At 38.2% G+C, this 17430-nt stretch overlaps 2 protein-coding genes across 2 annotated transcripts; both read left to right on the top strand.

Annotated features, from left to right (window-relative positions):
* The first annotated feature begins 5279 nt into the window (after positions 1–5279).
* On the top strand, positions 5280–9336 carry LOC149622625 (uncharacterized). The gene is made up of 5 exons (XM_089853569.1): positions 5280–5367; positions 5534–6262; positions 6334–6480; positions 8026–8895; positions 9131–9336. The coding sequence occupies exons 1-5, from the start codon at positions 5280–5282 to the stop codon at positions 9334–9336; spliced, it is 2040 nt and encodes a 679-aa protein (XP_089709695.1).
* A 4057-nt stretch (positions 9337–13393) lies between these two features.
* LOC149622624 (zinc finger MYM-type protein 1-like) lies at positions 13394–15357 on the top strand. Its single transcript, XM_089853568.1, has 4 exons — positions 13394–14113; positions 14191–14282; positions 14365–14529; positions 14577–15357. Exons 1-4 carry the CDS (start codon positions 13394–13396, stop codon positions 15355–15357), a joined length of 1758 nt encoding a protein of 585 aa, XP_089709694.1.
* Positions 15358–17430: the final 2073 nt, after the last annotated feature.

Genomic DNA, 17430 nt, shown 5'->3' with positions numbered 1-17430 from the left:
TGAGCACTTTCCAAACCGTTGGATCGGTAGAGGTGGACCAATTCCGTGGCCATCAAGATCCCCTGACTTAACCCCACTTGATTTCTTCTTTTGGGGAAGGTGTTTGCAACAGAACCTTTAAATTTAGACGACTTGACGACCAGAATTCGAAGCGCAATTGAACGAATCACTCCTCAAATGCTAAAAAACGTAATACAAGGCATGGACAATCGTCTTGAAGAGTGCCTACACCACGACGGTAGGCACATCGAACATTTACGCTGATGGGTTTACCAAACAGCCCTTTAATTTGTAGTGTGATGCCTTAGTTCCTAAGCTTAATCGTAGGTCTTTAACGTTTCAAAGTGCGTATCATTAAACGATATTCACTATGATACTTGTTGCACGTTCTCATTTGTATACAATGACACATGTCACACCCTGTATACGAGCTCGAAAATGTACTGCAGTGAAGTAGTCCGTCAGGGGTTTTGGGGGTTTTCCACAAAGGTAGGTGTTGCTCTGATCTCTTCCACACTGTATTAGATATGACCTGATTCGTACATGTCTCTATTTGCTGCTCTCCTGGGCTGAGTTTATTACATTTATTCTTCACCAAGATTATTGATAAAGCTGCGTTCTGGCTTGGAATTTTTTCTATTTATAATCTGTTGCGGATCTTGGCGATCTTTACGTTGCAGCTTTTTGAATTAGAGTTTATGACAAAAAGGTTGCATCGTCCCTTGGAGTTTTATTATTACCTTGTGAAAATTCATATAACGAAATCTCCTCCACGGAGTTGCAAGTGTTCCACCTTGTGAAAACACCAGTTATCATAGTTTAAATAAATGTTTAACGTTTTATTAGGAGCGCTCATAACTTTGAAACTGTCCCACTCGGCTCCATGGATTTCGAATTCAATTACAAACTGCGACAGTTTTTCTGGAAAATGCCACCAGACGAAGTGAAAGGATTTAGCCTGAAAACCTTGGAGGCTGTATTCAAGATTCTGGTTTACGGAAATGCTTTGGCGTTTCTCGTATTGGTAGCGGAAATTTCATTTCAAGTTGCCACAGCCTCAAAAAAACGGAAGCGACCATATCCACTATTTTAGAAAAGAGTACGCAACTTATGGCGTGTATCGTTTACTGGTCGCCATTTACTCTATTGAATAATCTAATCCACTAGCAATCGTTCACAGATTGCTCTGGAAATATAATACGCATCATTTCCGGAGCTGCTTAAAAGTTTGTTCTTTTTCACCTATAAGCGTCTTTACAGATTTAGCGAGCGATCTGTCGCTCTATACAGACCAGTTGTGAGCGAATCTCAGGCCGAATGGACAGAAACTCGTTGATAGCTCACAAAAGATCACGATTAACCTACAGATCTTTTCGAACACTAATAACTATATCGCAGTAAAACGGCCTATGTAATTTTCCGCTTCGCGATATTTCCGATTTTAAAACGTAAACATTTTAACAAATCAAGCTCTATTTTTTAGATATCCGAGTATTTGAACCCCCTAATAGCAAATGTTAGTCTAAAATAGTACCTAGTATCAAAAACGGATTTATATACTAAGAACGTCGGATCATAGCTTTAGCCTCTGGAACCATCCTCGCATACTTTATTGAGAAACTTCGTCTGCTTATATTTTGACTCCACCTAAAAATTTTGTATATAGCGACTTCTCGTCATTCTTATCTCTATTTTCGTGGTTAGATATATTTTTTCCGAAAGTGAGCCAGTGGTAAAAAAGTAAAGTGGACAACAATGCGATATAACTTCCGATTTAGTGGAATTAAGTTTCAAAGTTAAGAATATATATAATTGATGTCTCTTTAAATATTTTCTTTAAGTACTGGATTTTATTTCTTAGTACTATAATTCTTATTATTTACTTGCCTTATGCAGTATCTATATTTAAAGACTAAAGTATAAGAGGATAATGCCGATAGATGGCGAGCGCGAGTTTTGAAATTAAAAGCCACTCCCATCAAAACTTACAAAGTAGTCGAGGATGGGTAGGGAATTTGCTTCGTCGAACGTTCTTCTTGCATAAATCCGTTTTTTCTAATGTAAAACTAGTAATCCATAAAAATTCTTGAAGATGCCATTTTTTCTAGAAGTACCATTCAGAGCAAAATACATGTTGAAACAATGTTGAAGAAATGAAATTATGGTGAAAAAAACTATGATAAGAATTTTTTCAAATACTTCACGGTTTATAATCATGTCATCAAACGTGAAAATTTGATTATCTGTACTTGACTGGACTATCAACGCCGAGGGGTCGGTCATTCATGAAATAACGTACGCTACCCTTGAAATCCAACATAAGAAATCCGAAATCAATGCTGATTTCGAAATCAAATAAAAAAATCCGAAATCAGCAACGAAATCACAAAATCCGTAAAGAAATCATAAAATCAGTAAAAAATCACAAAATCAACAAAGAAATCACGAAGTCAACATAGAAATCACGAAATCAGAAGGGCAATCACAAAATCAGAAACGAAATGAGTAAAGAAATCGTGAAATTCATTACAAAATTCACGAAATCCAAAATCAAAAGAAATCACAAAATCGGACGAAATCAAGGGGAAAATCTCAAAATCAGAGGAAATGGAGCGAAAAACCTCAAAAACCAACGAAATCAAGGGAAATATCGCAAAATCAGTCGAAATCACGGAAAAAAATAGCCAAATTCGACGGAATCACGGGAAAAATGAGACTGAAATTGAATACGGGACACTTGCAGTGGGTTTATATTCATTCATACGCATTGTTGAAGCGAGATTGACCAGTGTCTGGGAATTAAAATTGATTTTCTCGAACAATTACACTTTTATTTCTTGTCATGAATGGCATCTAGCATTAGTAACTTTGTTGTAGTTGTAAACTAACTAACATTTAAATAATCTGTTAAATAATATTCAACACCCTCTCTCAAAGTTACACTTGTCTACCGCCATAAACGGAACATATTATGACAGTCCTAACGATGATGTGAGTTCTTTAGTTTTCAACCTTCCTAGAGGTTTGGTGAGCAAATCCGCTATCATTACGTCAGTAGGGCAATACGTAAACTCAAACATCTCCTTTAGATCCTTGATAAAATGATGGCGTGGGTCGATGTGTTTTGTGCGCTGCGTTACACCTTCATTTTTGACCATTTTCAAGCAACTTTGATTATCTTCATATATCCTCGTTGCAATCACGTCTTGATGTAAATCTTTCAGAAGCTCATGAAGCCAAAGCGCTTCACGACATGATTCTGCCAGTGCCACATACTCGGCTTCTGTTGAGGAAAGCGTGACCAGCGTTTGCTTGCGACTAGCCCAGCTTATTGTACCTCCCATCCATTGAAACACTAGACCCGAGTTTGATTTTCGGTCTACTACATCTCCTGCCCAATCTGAATCGGCATACCCGGTTAAAAAATTTTTCTTCGCTTTTTCTGTTCCCAATTTTAACTTCAAATTGATGCTTCCTTTCAGATATCGAAAAACGCGTTTTACAGCCGTCCAATCCTGTTGAGTTGGGTGACAAATATTCCTACTCAAAATAGAGACTGTCGCTGAGATGTCTGGACGTGTGCACGTTGCAACATAGAGTAAACAACCAATTGCTTGATGGTAGATTTCTGTACTGAAGGGTTCACCACTTGTTTCTTGTGATTATTGCTTCATGTATCCGGTTTCCATGGGCGTTTTTGCGGGCTTTGCGTCTTGCATTTTAAATCTTTGTAGGATTTTCCAAATATAGCTTGATTGATGAATACAGAATAAACCGTTCACGTCGCGTTCTACCTCTAGGCCCAAATAATATTTCAATTCGCCCAGATCTTTAATTAAGAACCTTTTCGCCAGTAACTGAGAAACACTGCTCAAGAATTCGTCTGTGCCAACCGCAACGAGGTCGTCTACATATACGAATAAGTAGCACCACACGTTTCCGACTAGCTTTGAGTAAAGACATTGATCCGCAGACCCTCTCTTAAACCCGTTTGACGTGAGGGTTTTGTTTAATTCTTCATTCCACGCCCGAGCCGCTTGTTTCAAACCGTAAATGCTCTTGTTTAAGTGGCATACCAAATTTTCACATACTGCCGTAGCATAGCCTGGTGGTTGTTTCATATAGATATCCTCTTCTAAGTTGCCATATAGGAATGCTGTTGTAACATCGTAGTGATGTACCTTCAATTTCTCATGTCCAGCAACCGTCAAGAGAGTTCGCAACGTAGTGTGTTTACCGACTGGAGAAAATACCTCATCATAATCGGATCCATATTTTTGGGAAAAACCTTGCGCGACAAGTCGAGCCTTGTATCGGGTGATATCACCTTGCGCATCTTTCTTCGTTTTGAACAGCCACCTACAACCAACAGCCTTTTTATGTGGTGGTAGGGTTGTAAGGGTCCATGTTTGCATGTCTTCGAGCGACTTTAGCTCTGCACTTACAGCCTCTTTCCATTTTTCACATTCAGGGCCAGAAAGAGCTTCTTCAAGTGTGCTTGGATCATCTTTCGTAGGAGTAGCTTGCTGTTTTGCCAGCACTACTTCTATCAACCTTTCTGGTTGCTTGCCTATGTTTGATCTTAAAGATCGCCTTGGCCCTTGATCCAATTCTTCAGCGTTTTCATCCGAAGGAAGACACTCCTCATCCAAACGCTCTTCTTGATTAGCCATAGTTGATACACTTGGCGGCAAATAGTCTTCTTCCTGTTCCTGATTTGAGCATTTCTTGTTAAAGGGACATTGTTCTTCCACGAACTTGACGTCTCGACTTATTGTGATACGATCAGTCGTTTCATCCAAAAGCCTGTAGGCTTTGGAGCCGTCCTCGTACCCAACGAACGTTAATCTGTTCGCTTTCACGTCCAGCTTCCGACGTTTCTCATCCGGAATGTGAGCATATGCAACACATCCAAATGTTCGAATATGACTTAAATTAGGCACTTCACCGTACCAATGCTCGTATGGCGTCTTCTCAACAGCTCTACTAGGTAATCGATTTTGTAGATAGCAGGCTGTTATGACGGCTTCACCCCAGTATCTGTTGGGAAGCTAGCTATCATTAAGCATGCATCGAGCCATTTCAGTCAGAGAGCGGTTCTTCCGCTCCGCCACGCCGTTAGCAAGAGGGTAGTGTGTTTAGAAACCATTTTAGGTTGGACCCTACACGGACCTTCGGGGGAACCCACAAACCAAATAAAACAGGGGTCAGTTATGCACATAGGCGTCACTCAGAAAAGGGTAGATGAAACCCTACAGAAATTCTTTAACCTTGAAACAATGGGTATCAATAGTCAAGAGTTGAAAGAAACAACCGACGACGATAAGTCACAAATTTTTTTGATGAAATCAAATTTAACGGGGAAAGGTATGTGGTTAAGTTTCCGTGGAAATGCCCAAAAGAATTATTGCCCAATAACGAGCAAATAGCTAAAAAACGAGTTATGGGGTTGATTAAAAAATTTGAGAGGGACCCAGCCTATTTTGAAAAGTATAAAGGAGTCATTGAAGAACAGATAGAGTTGGAATTATAGAGGAGGTACCCAAAGAAAAACTAGAAGGCTCCCTACCTGGGACTTACTACATGCCCCATCAAGGTGTATGCAGAGAAGATGTTCTAACGACAAAATTAAGGGTAGTAAACGACGCTTCTTCTGGTACCCCGTCTCTAAACGATTGCCTCTCCCCTGGCCCTAACCTAAATCCCGACATACCATTATTAATATTGAGATTTCGTACCAACAAAATAGGCATAGTTTCCGATATTGAAAAGGCTTTTCTCCAGATAGCGCTAGACGAGGAAGACAAAGATTCCACTAGATTTATTTGGGTAAAAGAAGAAGGGGAAAAGATCCTTAAAAATGAATTCAGAGTGCTCCGGATGAATAGGGTGCCCTTTGGGGTCACCTCGAGCCCCTTTTTGCTCGCGTGTACTATCAAAGTCCACATACAAAATGTAAACAATATAGACCCTAGAGTAAAACAAAAACTAGGAAACGATTTGTACGTGGACGACTTGACTACCGGAGTGAGCGAGGTTAAGGAAGGCTATGAAATCTCAGTGGAAGCCGCGTTGGTCATGCAAAAAGCAGGCATGAGGTTCAGAAAATGGGGAACGAACTCATTGGAATTAAAGGAACTTTGGGAAAATCATCCAACCACAAGTGGGAAAGAATTGTTTGAAAATGAGATAGACATGAAGGAGCGAAAAATATTAGGTCTTAGATGGGACCCCACCTTAGACACTCTATCTTACAATCTACGTCCGTTAATACAAACCTTACAAGACCCCAAAATGACAAAACGAAGTGCAGTTTCGCAAATTTGTTAAAAGACCAAGAACTCACACTACCCAAACTCGAGTTAATGGGATGTCTCTTAGGAGCTAGAATCACAAACTACATTAAACCCACTTTTGAGCCCCTCGCCATAAAACACTATTATTGGACTGATTCTACTATCGCCTTAGCTTGGGTAACGGGTACCGCAAAAAATTGAAAGCCGTTTATTTCTAACAGAGCTAGCGAAATTCAAAAACTGACAGACAAGAACACGTGGTTTCATTGTCCAGGTATACAAAACCCGGCGGATTTGCCAACAAGGGGGCTAAAAGGGGGAGAGTTAGAGAACTGTAAACTCTGGTGGGAAGGACCTAACTGGTTAAAATAATCGGAAAACCTATGGCCAAAACTACGTCCAGAAAATCCAGATATGTCCACTGTTGCCAATGAAAGACGGAAGGTTACGTCATTAGCACTTAACATAAAGGAACAGGCAGGCATTCACCATTTACTAGATTCAAAAATAAATAGGGGAAAGTTTCGGACTGCCATATTTTCCTGCCTTTGCCTCAGCTTGACATGCATTTCGAGACGCTCAAGAGGTGTTTAGCCAATCAAATTTGAAGTTGATGATGTCATTCTTCCCGAAAATAACGCTCGTACGCCACCAAACGGGACAATTTGGCATAGGCGTATCTCAAGGAAGAGTCACAACCTCGGACCTCAGCGCTCTGTTCTATTTTCGCGTTTGAACGAGGTTAAAATTTGCTTAAAACCTTAGCACTCCGAAAATAAAATAAAAATGCTGCAAATCATTATTTATTTCAAAAAACTCATGGGTAAAATCCTTCAGAATTTCGTTCAAACTTAGGCCCTGGGTTGTCATTATAAGCTAAATGGTTTTAATATTAGTAAATAACATCAAAATTAGCAAACTAAATTAATACAATCATGTACATCATCAAATTAAATTGTGGCCACGGTTAGCCTCAGTCAAAAGCAACTAATGTAAAATAAAACCGCACTATTTCTTCACGCGCAATATCACAAATTATCTTAGGTACATGGTGAATAGGCGAGGGGGATGAAACAGATTTCGCGAGTATGCATTCACCCCTCCAAATGCATGTCAAAGACGAAGGAGAGAGTCCGACACTTTCCCCTATTTATTTTTGATAGATTTAAATAGGCACAATTCCCTAAACAAAAACTTAAGGATCACAGCATATGTTATGAGGTTCATTAGAAACACCAAAGGAAAAAACTTAAATATAATTGGTGGGCCCATAACCGCTGAAGAAATGGGACTAGCTGAGATCACGTGGGTTAAATCAATCCAATCTAGCATTTATGCACCCGAATAAAGGCTCTTTCAGACGATCCAACTTTTTGACTCAGCTCGATGGGTCAAAAAGTTGTATCAACTTGGCCTACTTTTGAAGGGAAAAGTGATATAAATCCTTCCCCTTTTCACACGACTAAACTTTTACCGCCAAATGGAACTTTTTAAGCGCCACCTACCTTGGCACTTACGAAATAACTCGCGAAGAAGGCTTTTTTTCTAATTCATTTTGATTAGCTGGAGAAATGAGTTGAGTCAGCAAAAATTCGATCATTGGTCCAATTTTTCCTAGCCAACTATTTTGTTGACTCAACTCATCCAGCGTCTATTCACACGATCCAACTACTTGATTCAACTCGAGTTGACCCATCAAGCTGAGTCAAAAAGTTGGATCGTCTGAAAGAGCCTTTAGTTGCGTTAAAAGCTGGAGAACCCATAGATCCAAATTCAAATTTAGCCACTCTCCAACCCATTCTTAACGACCAGGGACTTATTTGTGTAGGTGGGCGTTTAGCTGAATCAAACATGAACTATATAGAAAAACAGCCAATACTCCTAAACAAAAATGAAAAATTTGCTAAATTTTATATGATCTGTTGTCACAAACAAGTGCAACACGGAGGCATCAATGACACAATAGTGCAACTTCGGGAAAGATATTGGATACCAGCTAGCCGACAATTAGCAAGGTCTGTTGTCAAGGCTTGTCTGACGTGCAAAAAACTGAGCGTTAAATCAGGGGACACCCCTATAGCACCGTTGCCCCACGACAGAATAAATGAATGCCCCCCCTTCTCCATCATGGGAATTGACTTCGCGGGTCCCTTACTAGTTAAAACAGGAGACAAAATGAGTAAATCTTACATTTGTCTAGCCACTTGCGCCGTTACGCGTGCGATCCACCTTGAGTTAATACCATCTCTTAACACTGACGACTTTCTGCTAGCATTTAAAAGAATAGTAGCAAGAAGAGGGGTACCGAGCGTTGTCTACACGGATAACGCCAAGACATTTAAAAGGGCAGACGCTGACCTAAAATTAATCTGGCAAAATTTAAATGTGGATAAACTAGGGGAGTTTTTTGGTACGCATGGCATAACGTGGAAGTATATAATAGAAAGGGCCGCTTGGTATGGAGGGTGGTGGGAGATTCTTGTAAAGTCCTCCAAAACAGCGCTTAAAAAGAATATAGGAAATTCCTCCCTAACATACAATGAAATGCAAACCGCTATCATAGAAACTGAAGCTATAACTCACGCCCGATCACTTACGTGTACAGTGACGTCAATGAACCAACCCCACTGTCACCCGCTGAACTTCTTATAGGTCACAGATTAACTGCTTTACCACCCTTAAACCAAAATTTAAAAAATGTAACCACTTCACGTGTGGAATTAACGAAAAGAATAAAATATAGAGAATTGTTAATCAATAAATTTTGGAATATGTTTTGGAAAGAATATTTAATGAATTTAAGAACGGCTCACTATGGTGAAACGCCTAAAAAGTTAGTGAAATTAAAGAAAACGATGTAGTCATAATTGTGGACGATAAATTAAAACGCCACATGTGGAAACTCGGTCACGTAATTGAAATGGTTAAAGGTCGAGACGGAAATAACCGTTCTTGTATAGTTAAAACAACAAATGGCTCGACCATTGGACGTTCATTGAAACAACTTTGTAATTTAGAAATAACTGATGTCGCGCAATAACCTTAGGATAATACTTTCAACATTAAATTTTCAGTATTATCCGGGGGAGTGTAAAATAATGGACGTATATTTTCTAAATTAACTTTCTTTAAATGTAATTAATACTTAAAATTAAATAAAATAATAATCATAAATAACTAAGATTTCAAATTACCACATTCATGTAAAAATGGATATATATTCATGTATTCCCTTTTTTATATTTATCACAAACACAATCTTGTAAACTGGTTAATTTTCTGGCTCTCTCTCCATAAAGAAAGCATGGTGGTCCTACACTGGATGAAACCAGCGTTGGGTTTTCAAAAGAGGACCCATGACGTAGTGGAAAACTTTGCTTCGTCATGGGACTGTCCAAAAAAAGAGAGGTTTCTCTTAATCGCCAAAGAAAAGGGGTATAGGTAAAGGAAGGAGGGAGCCAGGACCCCAGGTTAAAATCAGATAGAAAACAAACTCGCTACCGAAAGGTTGTGCTAAAAAAAAAGGGACTTTCACTGATAAAATATTTTAGTAAAAAAAACCAAGTCTCTCTACTTTGTTCAAGTTAAATCCAAGCCATCGAAACTAAATTAGTTATTTCCCGCTATCAATTGTTTCAGTCCGATTGATAGCAATTAAATTATCTCAGCTCTCCCAAAGCCAAAGAACCAGTTAATAGTAGGAGGACAACTATTGAAAATTAAATCTACTTTCTCCCTCCGATAATCGACAAGTTTCTTGTTCATCACGCGTCTGCTAAATAACTGAGTAATAGGGCAATACTACGATGGTTATTATATAACCACACGGAATAATCAATTGGTCTGGACTTAATTCAAAGGTTTGATAGAAGAAACAGTGGTTTTGCGAAACACTGCTCTGTTGAACGGAGGTTAACCAAAAAATATGGGACAAAATAGTAATATATTCTTTATATTATTTGGTTGCGAAAGGTATGGTTTGGTTACGATTGTTTCTTGGGTGTTAACTCATTAGTTTAAATTATATAGAGAAAAAAATAAAAATAAAGACACTTCGGCTGCTGCTAATTAAGATTGTAAAGATTTTGAATAATAATTTTAATTAAAATCAACGGACGTCACTTTATTTTATCAAGAAAAACAACACGCTTGCACGACTCAGGAGTCACGAGAATGAGAAGGACGCACCACGCTAAGTCACGCTGTAAATTCGTAAAACGTGTTACACACTGACTGAGAAATTCAAGTCCCTTCAAGTCCCTTCAAGGCACAGGGCATACATGTTTGATTTAAATCGAGTCTGATCCTTGAAATGGAGATAGTCATAAGTTATATCCCATTCAGATTGCAACGCAAGTATACGACAGGAAGGAAGCCTTTTTTACAGTCGCTAGGCATAAATTACAGTGGATAATTTTTCCCAGCCGGTTGCTTAAAGTTCGTTCTCATTTTATGGTGCCGAAAACCGGGACACTTGAGTGTTGAAGTTCAATATAACCCGTTATCAGATCGATTTCAAAAACATGAATGGAAGCCAATATAGCTGGTTTCAAGAAGAAACGAGGAGTTTACCGGTCATCGGCAACAAATCAAATAAACAGCATTCAAGAAAGCCTGAAGGAAAATACAATGGACGAGGAAACCATGCAGATAAGTTTAAAACAGCTTATAGCAAAAGGAAAAGAGTTTAAAGCGTTGGACAACAGCTTAGAACCCCGGATTCTGGAATTCGACGAGAACAATAAAGAGAAAGAGGTAGAAGACGCTATGAAATATAGCGATGTAATTGTGGAAACCCAGACCAGGTTGGAAATGTGGAAGAAGTCCGATGAAAAGACAGGCCAACGAATGCGAAGAGGCTCGACAGCAAAATCTATACATACAGAAGTTTTTACCGAGGCTATCGAGGAACATCTCCCCTTTATGGAGTAAAAAACTTTCAACTTGATGTGAACTATCAAGATGTTTCCGGTGAAGTTAATAAGCTGAATTGAATTACTGAACAGAACGTTGAGGAGATTCGCTTGCTTAAAGAACATTTTGAAAAGGCCTTGCATAATCGCAGTGACCATGAGCTGAAGAAAGGTGCTAAAGATGCACTGACTCGTAGGATGGTACGAAAAATCCAAAATCATGACGTTAGGGCTCTGAACATCATGGTTTTTGGTAGTGAGGCGATAGAGCTGGAAGATAAAACAAGAGCTGCACGATGGATAGAAAACACTTTGGGTTTCGACACTGATTCAGTCACGATAACGGATACTCTTCGTCTGAAAACCAACGGTAAAGCGCCCCGACCTTTACGTCTTACTGTAGAAACACTCGAAATGAGGAAAAATCATGACGTTAGGGCTCTGAACATCATGGTTTTTGGTAGTGAGGCGATAGAGCTGGAAGATAAAACAAGAGCTGCACGATGGATAGAAAACACTTTGGGTTTCGACACTGATTCAGTCACGATAACGGATACTCTTCGTCTGAAAACCAACGGTAAAGCGCCCCGACCTTTACGTCTTACTGTAGAAACACTCGAAATGAGGAAACGCGTCTTGCAGAAGACTAGCAGTCTTAACCGGAGTTAAAAGGAGTTTTCATTCGGGCAGATTTAACGCCTCAACAGCTGTGGAATGGTCTCGAGTTTTTTGCTCGCAAAAATCAAAATACTGGACGACCTGCATCGGGCGCATCCAATGTAGGTGGTTCTGGTAACCAACAATGAATAGCTACAGCGAACAAAGGGAATAAAAAACGACGAGGGAAGAGAGTTAAACGACGTAAAAACAGTGAATGCCTTTTAAGGATCGGATTTCTCAACATTCAAGGTGGTCGTAAACGGGAACTATGGCCAGAACTGGAACAATAAATGGTCACTAACGACATCCAATTGTTCTGCATGGTAGAAACGTTCTTAAAAGACGATGAAACGCCAGATTTATCACAAGAATTCCAATGGTTTGGTGTAAATAGGTCAAAGTGTCAGAAGAAAGGTGGGGTCTAGGCATGGTGTCAAGGATAGGCGTCCGATGTCTCAAATAGCATCTTTGTACTGAACATATGTGGTTGGAGACAGTGTCCCCGCCAGGGTAGGCACGTGCCTACGTTGAAAAATATGTGCCTACTTGGGGGCCCCATAATCTCTAAAAAGGTGCCTATGGGGGCCCCATAATTTGTAAGAATGTGCCAACTGGTGCCTTCAAAAGAGATCATTTTATCATTGGGCCCTCTAAAAATCCATATTTTTAAAGAAACATAAATCAATCCACAAAATATTCAAAAATTCTCTAGCTCCTCCTCCTTGTGTTTTACAAAAGACATTTTTGATCAGGGGTCTAAAATGTTAGAGGTCCAAAAAAAAAGTAAAATTGAATTTTTTATCTCTTTACAACTCTTTTGTAAAGATAAAAATTACAAAATAAAACTGGAAGGGAAAATACCTAAGGCCATCGCCATAATAATGGACCATCTATGATAAATATTGGGAGGGAAAATACCGTATGCCATATGCACCTGTTCTACACAACAAAAGTACAAACACGAGATTTGTTTCTTGGAGTTTGACGATTTGAGCTTTGAGCCTTTGACGACGTTAGTGAGGGTGGAATCTGTAAATATTGTTTCTCTCTTTATCTGAAACGAAAGGGTTAGAACCGGGGTAAAGTCCAAGCATAATACTTTGAAAAATTGGGCATTATGATATTTTTGAGTTTCTCATTTTTGCGAAGTCACATGTGCGCCGAGCAGGTACATTCGCAAGTTAGTATTTGATTCTTTCATTTTGACTTGAACTTCTGAACAAAGTAGACTAGTTTTCCATTTCGAGTCTATGTCAGGAAGTATTTTAACTAAAATAGTTGATTTTTTCCAAAAGCCTTTTTCAAGGCTAACTTAGTAGCTGCTATTTCAAACAGCCTTTTTCAAGGCCCATTCAGTAGCTGCTATTTCAAACAGCCTTTTTCAAGGCCCATTCAGTAGCTGCTATTTCAAACAGCCTTTTTCAAGGCTAATTCGCTCTTTTAATTATTAGTACCAGAAAATTTTTATCAGGGGCCCAAAAACACAAGAGAGAAGAGGATTTTGTTACTAGTCAGAAAGTTGCAATGGCACGTTTTTTGCAATCGTCGTCCAATAAGCATAACGCTAGTTTAGGGAAAAGCCAAAGCCTAAGCAATAAAGAGGGTTCAGAAACCGATGCGGAGAATATTGTTGTTGAGGTTCTTTCAAACTGCAGTGCATCCAGTCTAGACATTCCTGCTCTGGAAATCGTACTAATTATTAATGCGGAAATAATTGAAAACACCATCAACAACCCTAAACACACGCTAGATAGTCCAGACATTGCTACTCTGGAAATCGTACTAACTAATGAAGGAGAAATAATTAAAAAGCCTATTAACCACTCTAACTATGCGCTAGATAGTCCAAAAAATTTGAAAGCAAAGCACTTGCTTGCAATGGATACTAGTTCAGATAATGATTGTCTTCCACTTCAGCCTAAACACATTCCTTTTCCTAAAACTCAAATTGGTAGTAAAAATCGGGGTTTCAATTCTTCTTGCTACGACAAATACCCAATGCTTGAATATTCTGTTGGAAAGGATGCAGTTTATTGTTTTTGTTGCCGTCATTTTTTTGACAGTACAAATACTGGTAATATTAATGGATTTTCGGATTGCAAAAATATGACGAAAAAATTCGAAGAACACTTCACTTCGAAAAAATCTTCTCACCAACTAGCCTATAAAATGTACTTAGACTATATCGAATCCAAATCTCGTGGATCAATAGCGTGTCAGGTTGATGACCATCATAGGCTAGACGTAATTAGAAATAGAGAGGTACTATCTGCACATGTGGAAGTTATACTTTTATGTGCCAACAAGATCTAGCACTTCAGGGGAATACATCTGCCGATAAAATTGAAAATAATGGAAACTTTATTGCTATATTAGATCTTTTAAAGAGAAAATGTCCAGATTTGAAAGTCAAGTGCGAGAATATGCCAAAAAACCAAATATATGCATAGCACAATTCAAACTGAAATAATTGCCATTTGTGCCAATTTTGTAAGGAGAATGATTGTCGAAGAGGTTAATGAATCTGGTGGTTTTTACTCTGTAATTGCCGATGAAATTCGAGACAATGCAGGGGTAGAGCAGTTAAGTGTTTGTATTCGATACACTAAAATAGAAATAGGAGTCGTAGAAAGATTTCTAGGGTTCACAGATTTACATAAGTTTGATTATGAGAGTATCAGCTTTGCAATAATAAATCTTTTGACAGCAAGTGGTTTAAAACTGCAGAATTTTGTTGCACAGGGGCCAGTGTAATGAGTGGACACGTAAAAAGAGTGAGGTTGAAAATAGAAGACGAAGTAGGCGGATATTGTCCGTACGTGCATTGCTACGCGCACCGCTTTAATTTAGTTTTAGTTGATTGTTGCTCCAAAATAATAACAGTTAGGGAACTGCTTGGTCTGGTTCATGCCATCTACAATTTTCAAAGCAATTCGGCTATTAGAAGCGAATGTTTTGAAAGCTCCCAAAAAGATCTAGGCCATGACATACTTAAAATGCCACAAACCTGCGACACTCGGTGGTGGAGTAAAAAAGGTAATAATTATTTTAGAAACAGACTCGATTCCGTAGTTTTAACACTAGAGAATCTGATTGAAAATGGAAAACCCGAGGAAGCTGCTGAGTGCCGTGGGTATATATCCCAGTTGCACAACTTTAGCAATTTGTTATTGATTGTTGCATTAGATGAAGTATTAGGTGAAACAAATTCCCTCTCGGTGTACTTTCAAATTACTAACGTTAATTTTACGGATGCCGTTGCCATTTGCCAAGCTACCGTAAAGACCTTAGAAGAATATAGGAATTCTGAGCGCTTTGATTCAACTTGGGAAGAAGCAACTATATTGGCAGAATCCGCCTTCATTACAGTACCTGATCGTAACAGCGAACCGATAGCTTTACGGAAACGTAAAATTATCCCTAACAAAAGACTAAAAGATAGTGTGGTAACAAGTACAACGGGAAGCAGAGAGCCTATTACGAGTTAATTGACAAATTTATTTCAGAAATGAAAATTCTGGCCATTTCAAAGGTATAATGGCGTCTGACCCTCAATCGGAAAACTTTCTTAACGAAAACGATATCCTAGCTCATTATAAAACATACAATAGGTTTAATTTAGACCTGGATTCGTTAAATGGTCAAATGAAAATAGCCAGAAATTTGATTATCCCCAAAACATTTACCACTGTAATCGACTGCTTCCACTATTTAATGACAATAGCAGATGGCTTCCCTGACCTAGTTAAATACTATAAAATGATTTTGTGCATTCCTGTGGCAAATACTATCTCAGAAAGGAGTTTCAGTTAGAATAGAAACGCGTACAGCGATAACTATGGGAGAATTTAGACTTTCAAACCTGGCTACATTGCCTATTAATCGGGATTTGTCGAATTGTTTGAAAGAAAACACAAGGTTAGTGGTCGACGAATTTGGGAAAAGTCAAAATCGAAGAGTGTCATTCTTTGATTAAATTGTCCTTAAAATTAAAAGCTTTGCTTGACTAAAATTGTCAAGAAAGAAAATTTCATCTCGCATAGAAAATCTTTGTATAGGTATGTTACAAATGGCTTCGGCTTGGAAAATTAGGGATATCTAACCAAAACCTTGTAGAGGAGGCCCCTAAATCACGCTCTGCCTACGTGCGGGAAATTCCTGGCGGGGCTACTGCAAATTGGTACGTTCTCTGCGAATGTTTAAAATGGTTTTATTTCTGCTTTTTAAAGTTAATTTTGAAATTGCAAAGCTTGAACGACAATCAGTTATAGGTAACTTCGCTCTTCCTTCATTCAGTTGTTTTTCTGCCTTTCGTTTTTCACTTTTGCAAGGTATTCCAAGAGTCAAATATTGACCATAATGATCATTCTTGTAATGCACTGCCAAAGGCTGGCTGTTCTTTAGGCGGTTCTACTCACCATATCTGGGGACATTTGTGTATAAACTATTAGATTTTGAATTAGTGTCAAAGCCTATATGGTTCCATCAAGTATTTCAAGATCTCTTTTAACACTCGAAAAATTTACAAGTGGGGACCTTCACTGTCATTTCAACTGACAAGTGGGGTCTTTAAACACAAATTTTCAAATTTCATGTATATTAGAATTTTATAGTTAAAATATTGATTATCAGAATGAAACTTAGGTATTAAGCTAGAAATAGGACTGATTACGTAAGTTTTGAGCTAATTTTCAGGTTTACAAGTGGGGACCTAAACCGTCTTCCTACCTTATATTTGTGTATAAATTATTCGATTTTGAATTAGTGTCAAAGCCTATATGGTTCCATCAAGTATTTGAATTTCATTTTTCACACTCGATAAATTTACACGTGGGGACCTTTACTGTCATTTCAACAGACAAGTGGGGTCTTTTAAACGCACATTTTCAAATTTCATGTATATTATAATTTTATAGTTAAAATATTGATTATCAGAATGAAATTTAGGTTATCAGTCCTATTTCTAGCTTAACACTTAAGTTTTGAGCTAATTTCTAGCTTAACAAGTGGGGACCTAAACCGTCTTCCTACTGGGGACATTTGTGTATAAATCATTCGATTTTGAATTAGTGTCAAAGCCTATATGGTTCCATCAAGTATTTCAAGATCTCTTTTAACACTCGAAAAATTTACAAGTGGGGACCTTCACTGTCATTTCAACAGACAAGTGGGGTATTTTAAACACATATTTTCATGTATATTATATTTTTGAGGTTAAAATAATGCTTATGAAACTTAAGTAATCAGTCCTATTTCTAGCTTAACACTTAAGTTTTGAGCTAATTTCCGGTTTACAAGTGGGGACCTAAACCGTCTTCCTACCTTATATCTGGGGACATTTGTGTATAAACTATTAGATTTTGAATTAGTGTCTAAGCCTATATAGTTCCTTCAAGTATTTGAAGATATTTTTTTAAACTCGAAAATTTTACAAGTGGGGACCTTCGCTGTCATTTCAACAGACAAGTGGGGTCGTTAAAATACGTGTTTCTAAAATTCATTTTAATTCACTTTTTTTAATTAAAATATTGATTATTATGATGAAATTTACATTATATGTA

The sequence above is a fragment of the Phalangium opilio genome, unplaced genomic scaffold (genome assembly GCF_054372755.1).
Source record: "Phalangium opilio isolate 3A_F unplaced genomic scaffold, DU_Popi_V2 ptg000194l_1, whole genome shotgun sequence".
NCBI lineage: Eukaryota > Metazoa > Arthropoda > Arachnida > Opiliones > Phalangiidae > Phalangium > Phalangium opilio.
This window is presented reverse-complemented; position numbering and strand designations above follow the sequence as displayed.

What these genes read in the sequence shown, in the direction of transcription:
- LOC149622625 (XM_089853569.1), top strand. Translation starts at nt 5,280, where the DNA reads ATGGGTATCAATAGTCAAGAGTTGAAAGAAACAACCGACGACGATAAG. An exon ending in ATCAAATTTAACGGGGAAAG is followed by an intron (nt 5,368 to 5,533) that starts GTATGTGGTTAA and finishes TTGGAATTATAG; the next exon opens with AGGAGGTACCCAAAGAAAAA. An exon ending in CGCCTTAGCTTGGGTAACGG is followed by an intron (nt 6,481 to 8,025) that starts GTACCGCAAAAA and finishes ATCGTCTGAAAG; the next exon opens with AGCCTTTAGTTGCGTTAAAA.
- LOC149622624 (XM_089853568.1), top strand. Translation starts at nt 13,394, where the DNA reads ATGGCACGTTTTTTGCAATCGTCGTCCAATAAGCATAACGCTAGTTTA. An exon ending in ATGACCATCATAGGCTAGAC is followed by an intron (nt 14,114 to 14,190) that starts GTAATTAGAAAT and finishes CTAGCACTTCAG; the next exon opens with GGGAATACATCTGCCGATAA. An exon ending in TGTCCAGATTTGAAAGTCAA is followed by an intron (nt 14,283 to 14,364) that starts GTGCGAGAATAT and finishes CAATTTTGTAAG; the next exon opens with GAGAATGATTGTCGAAGAGG.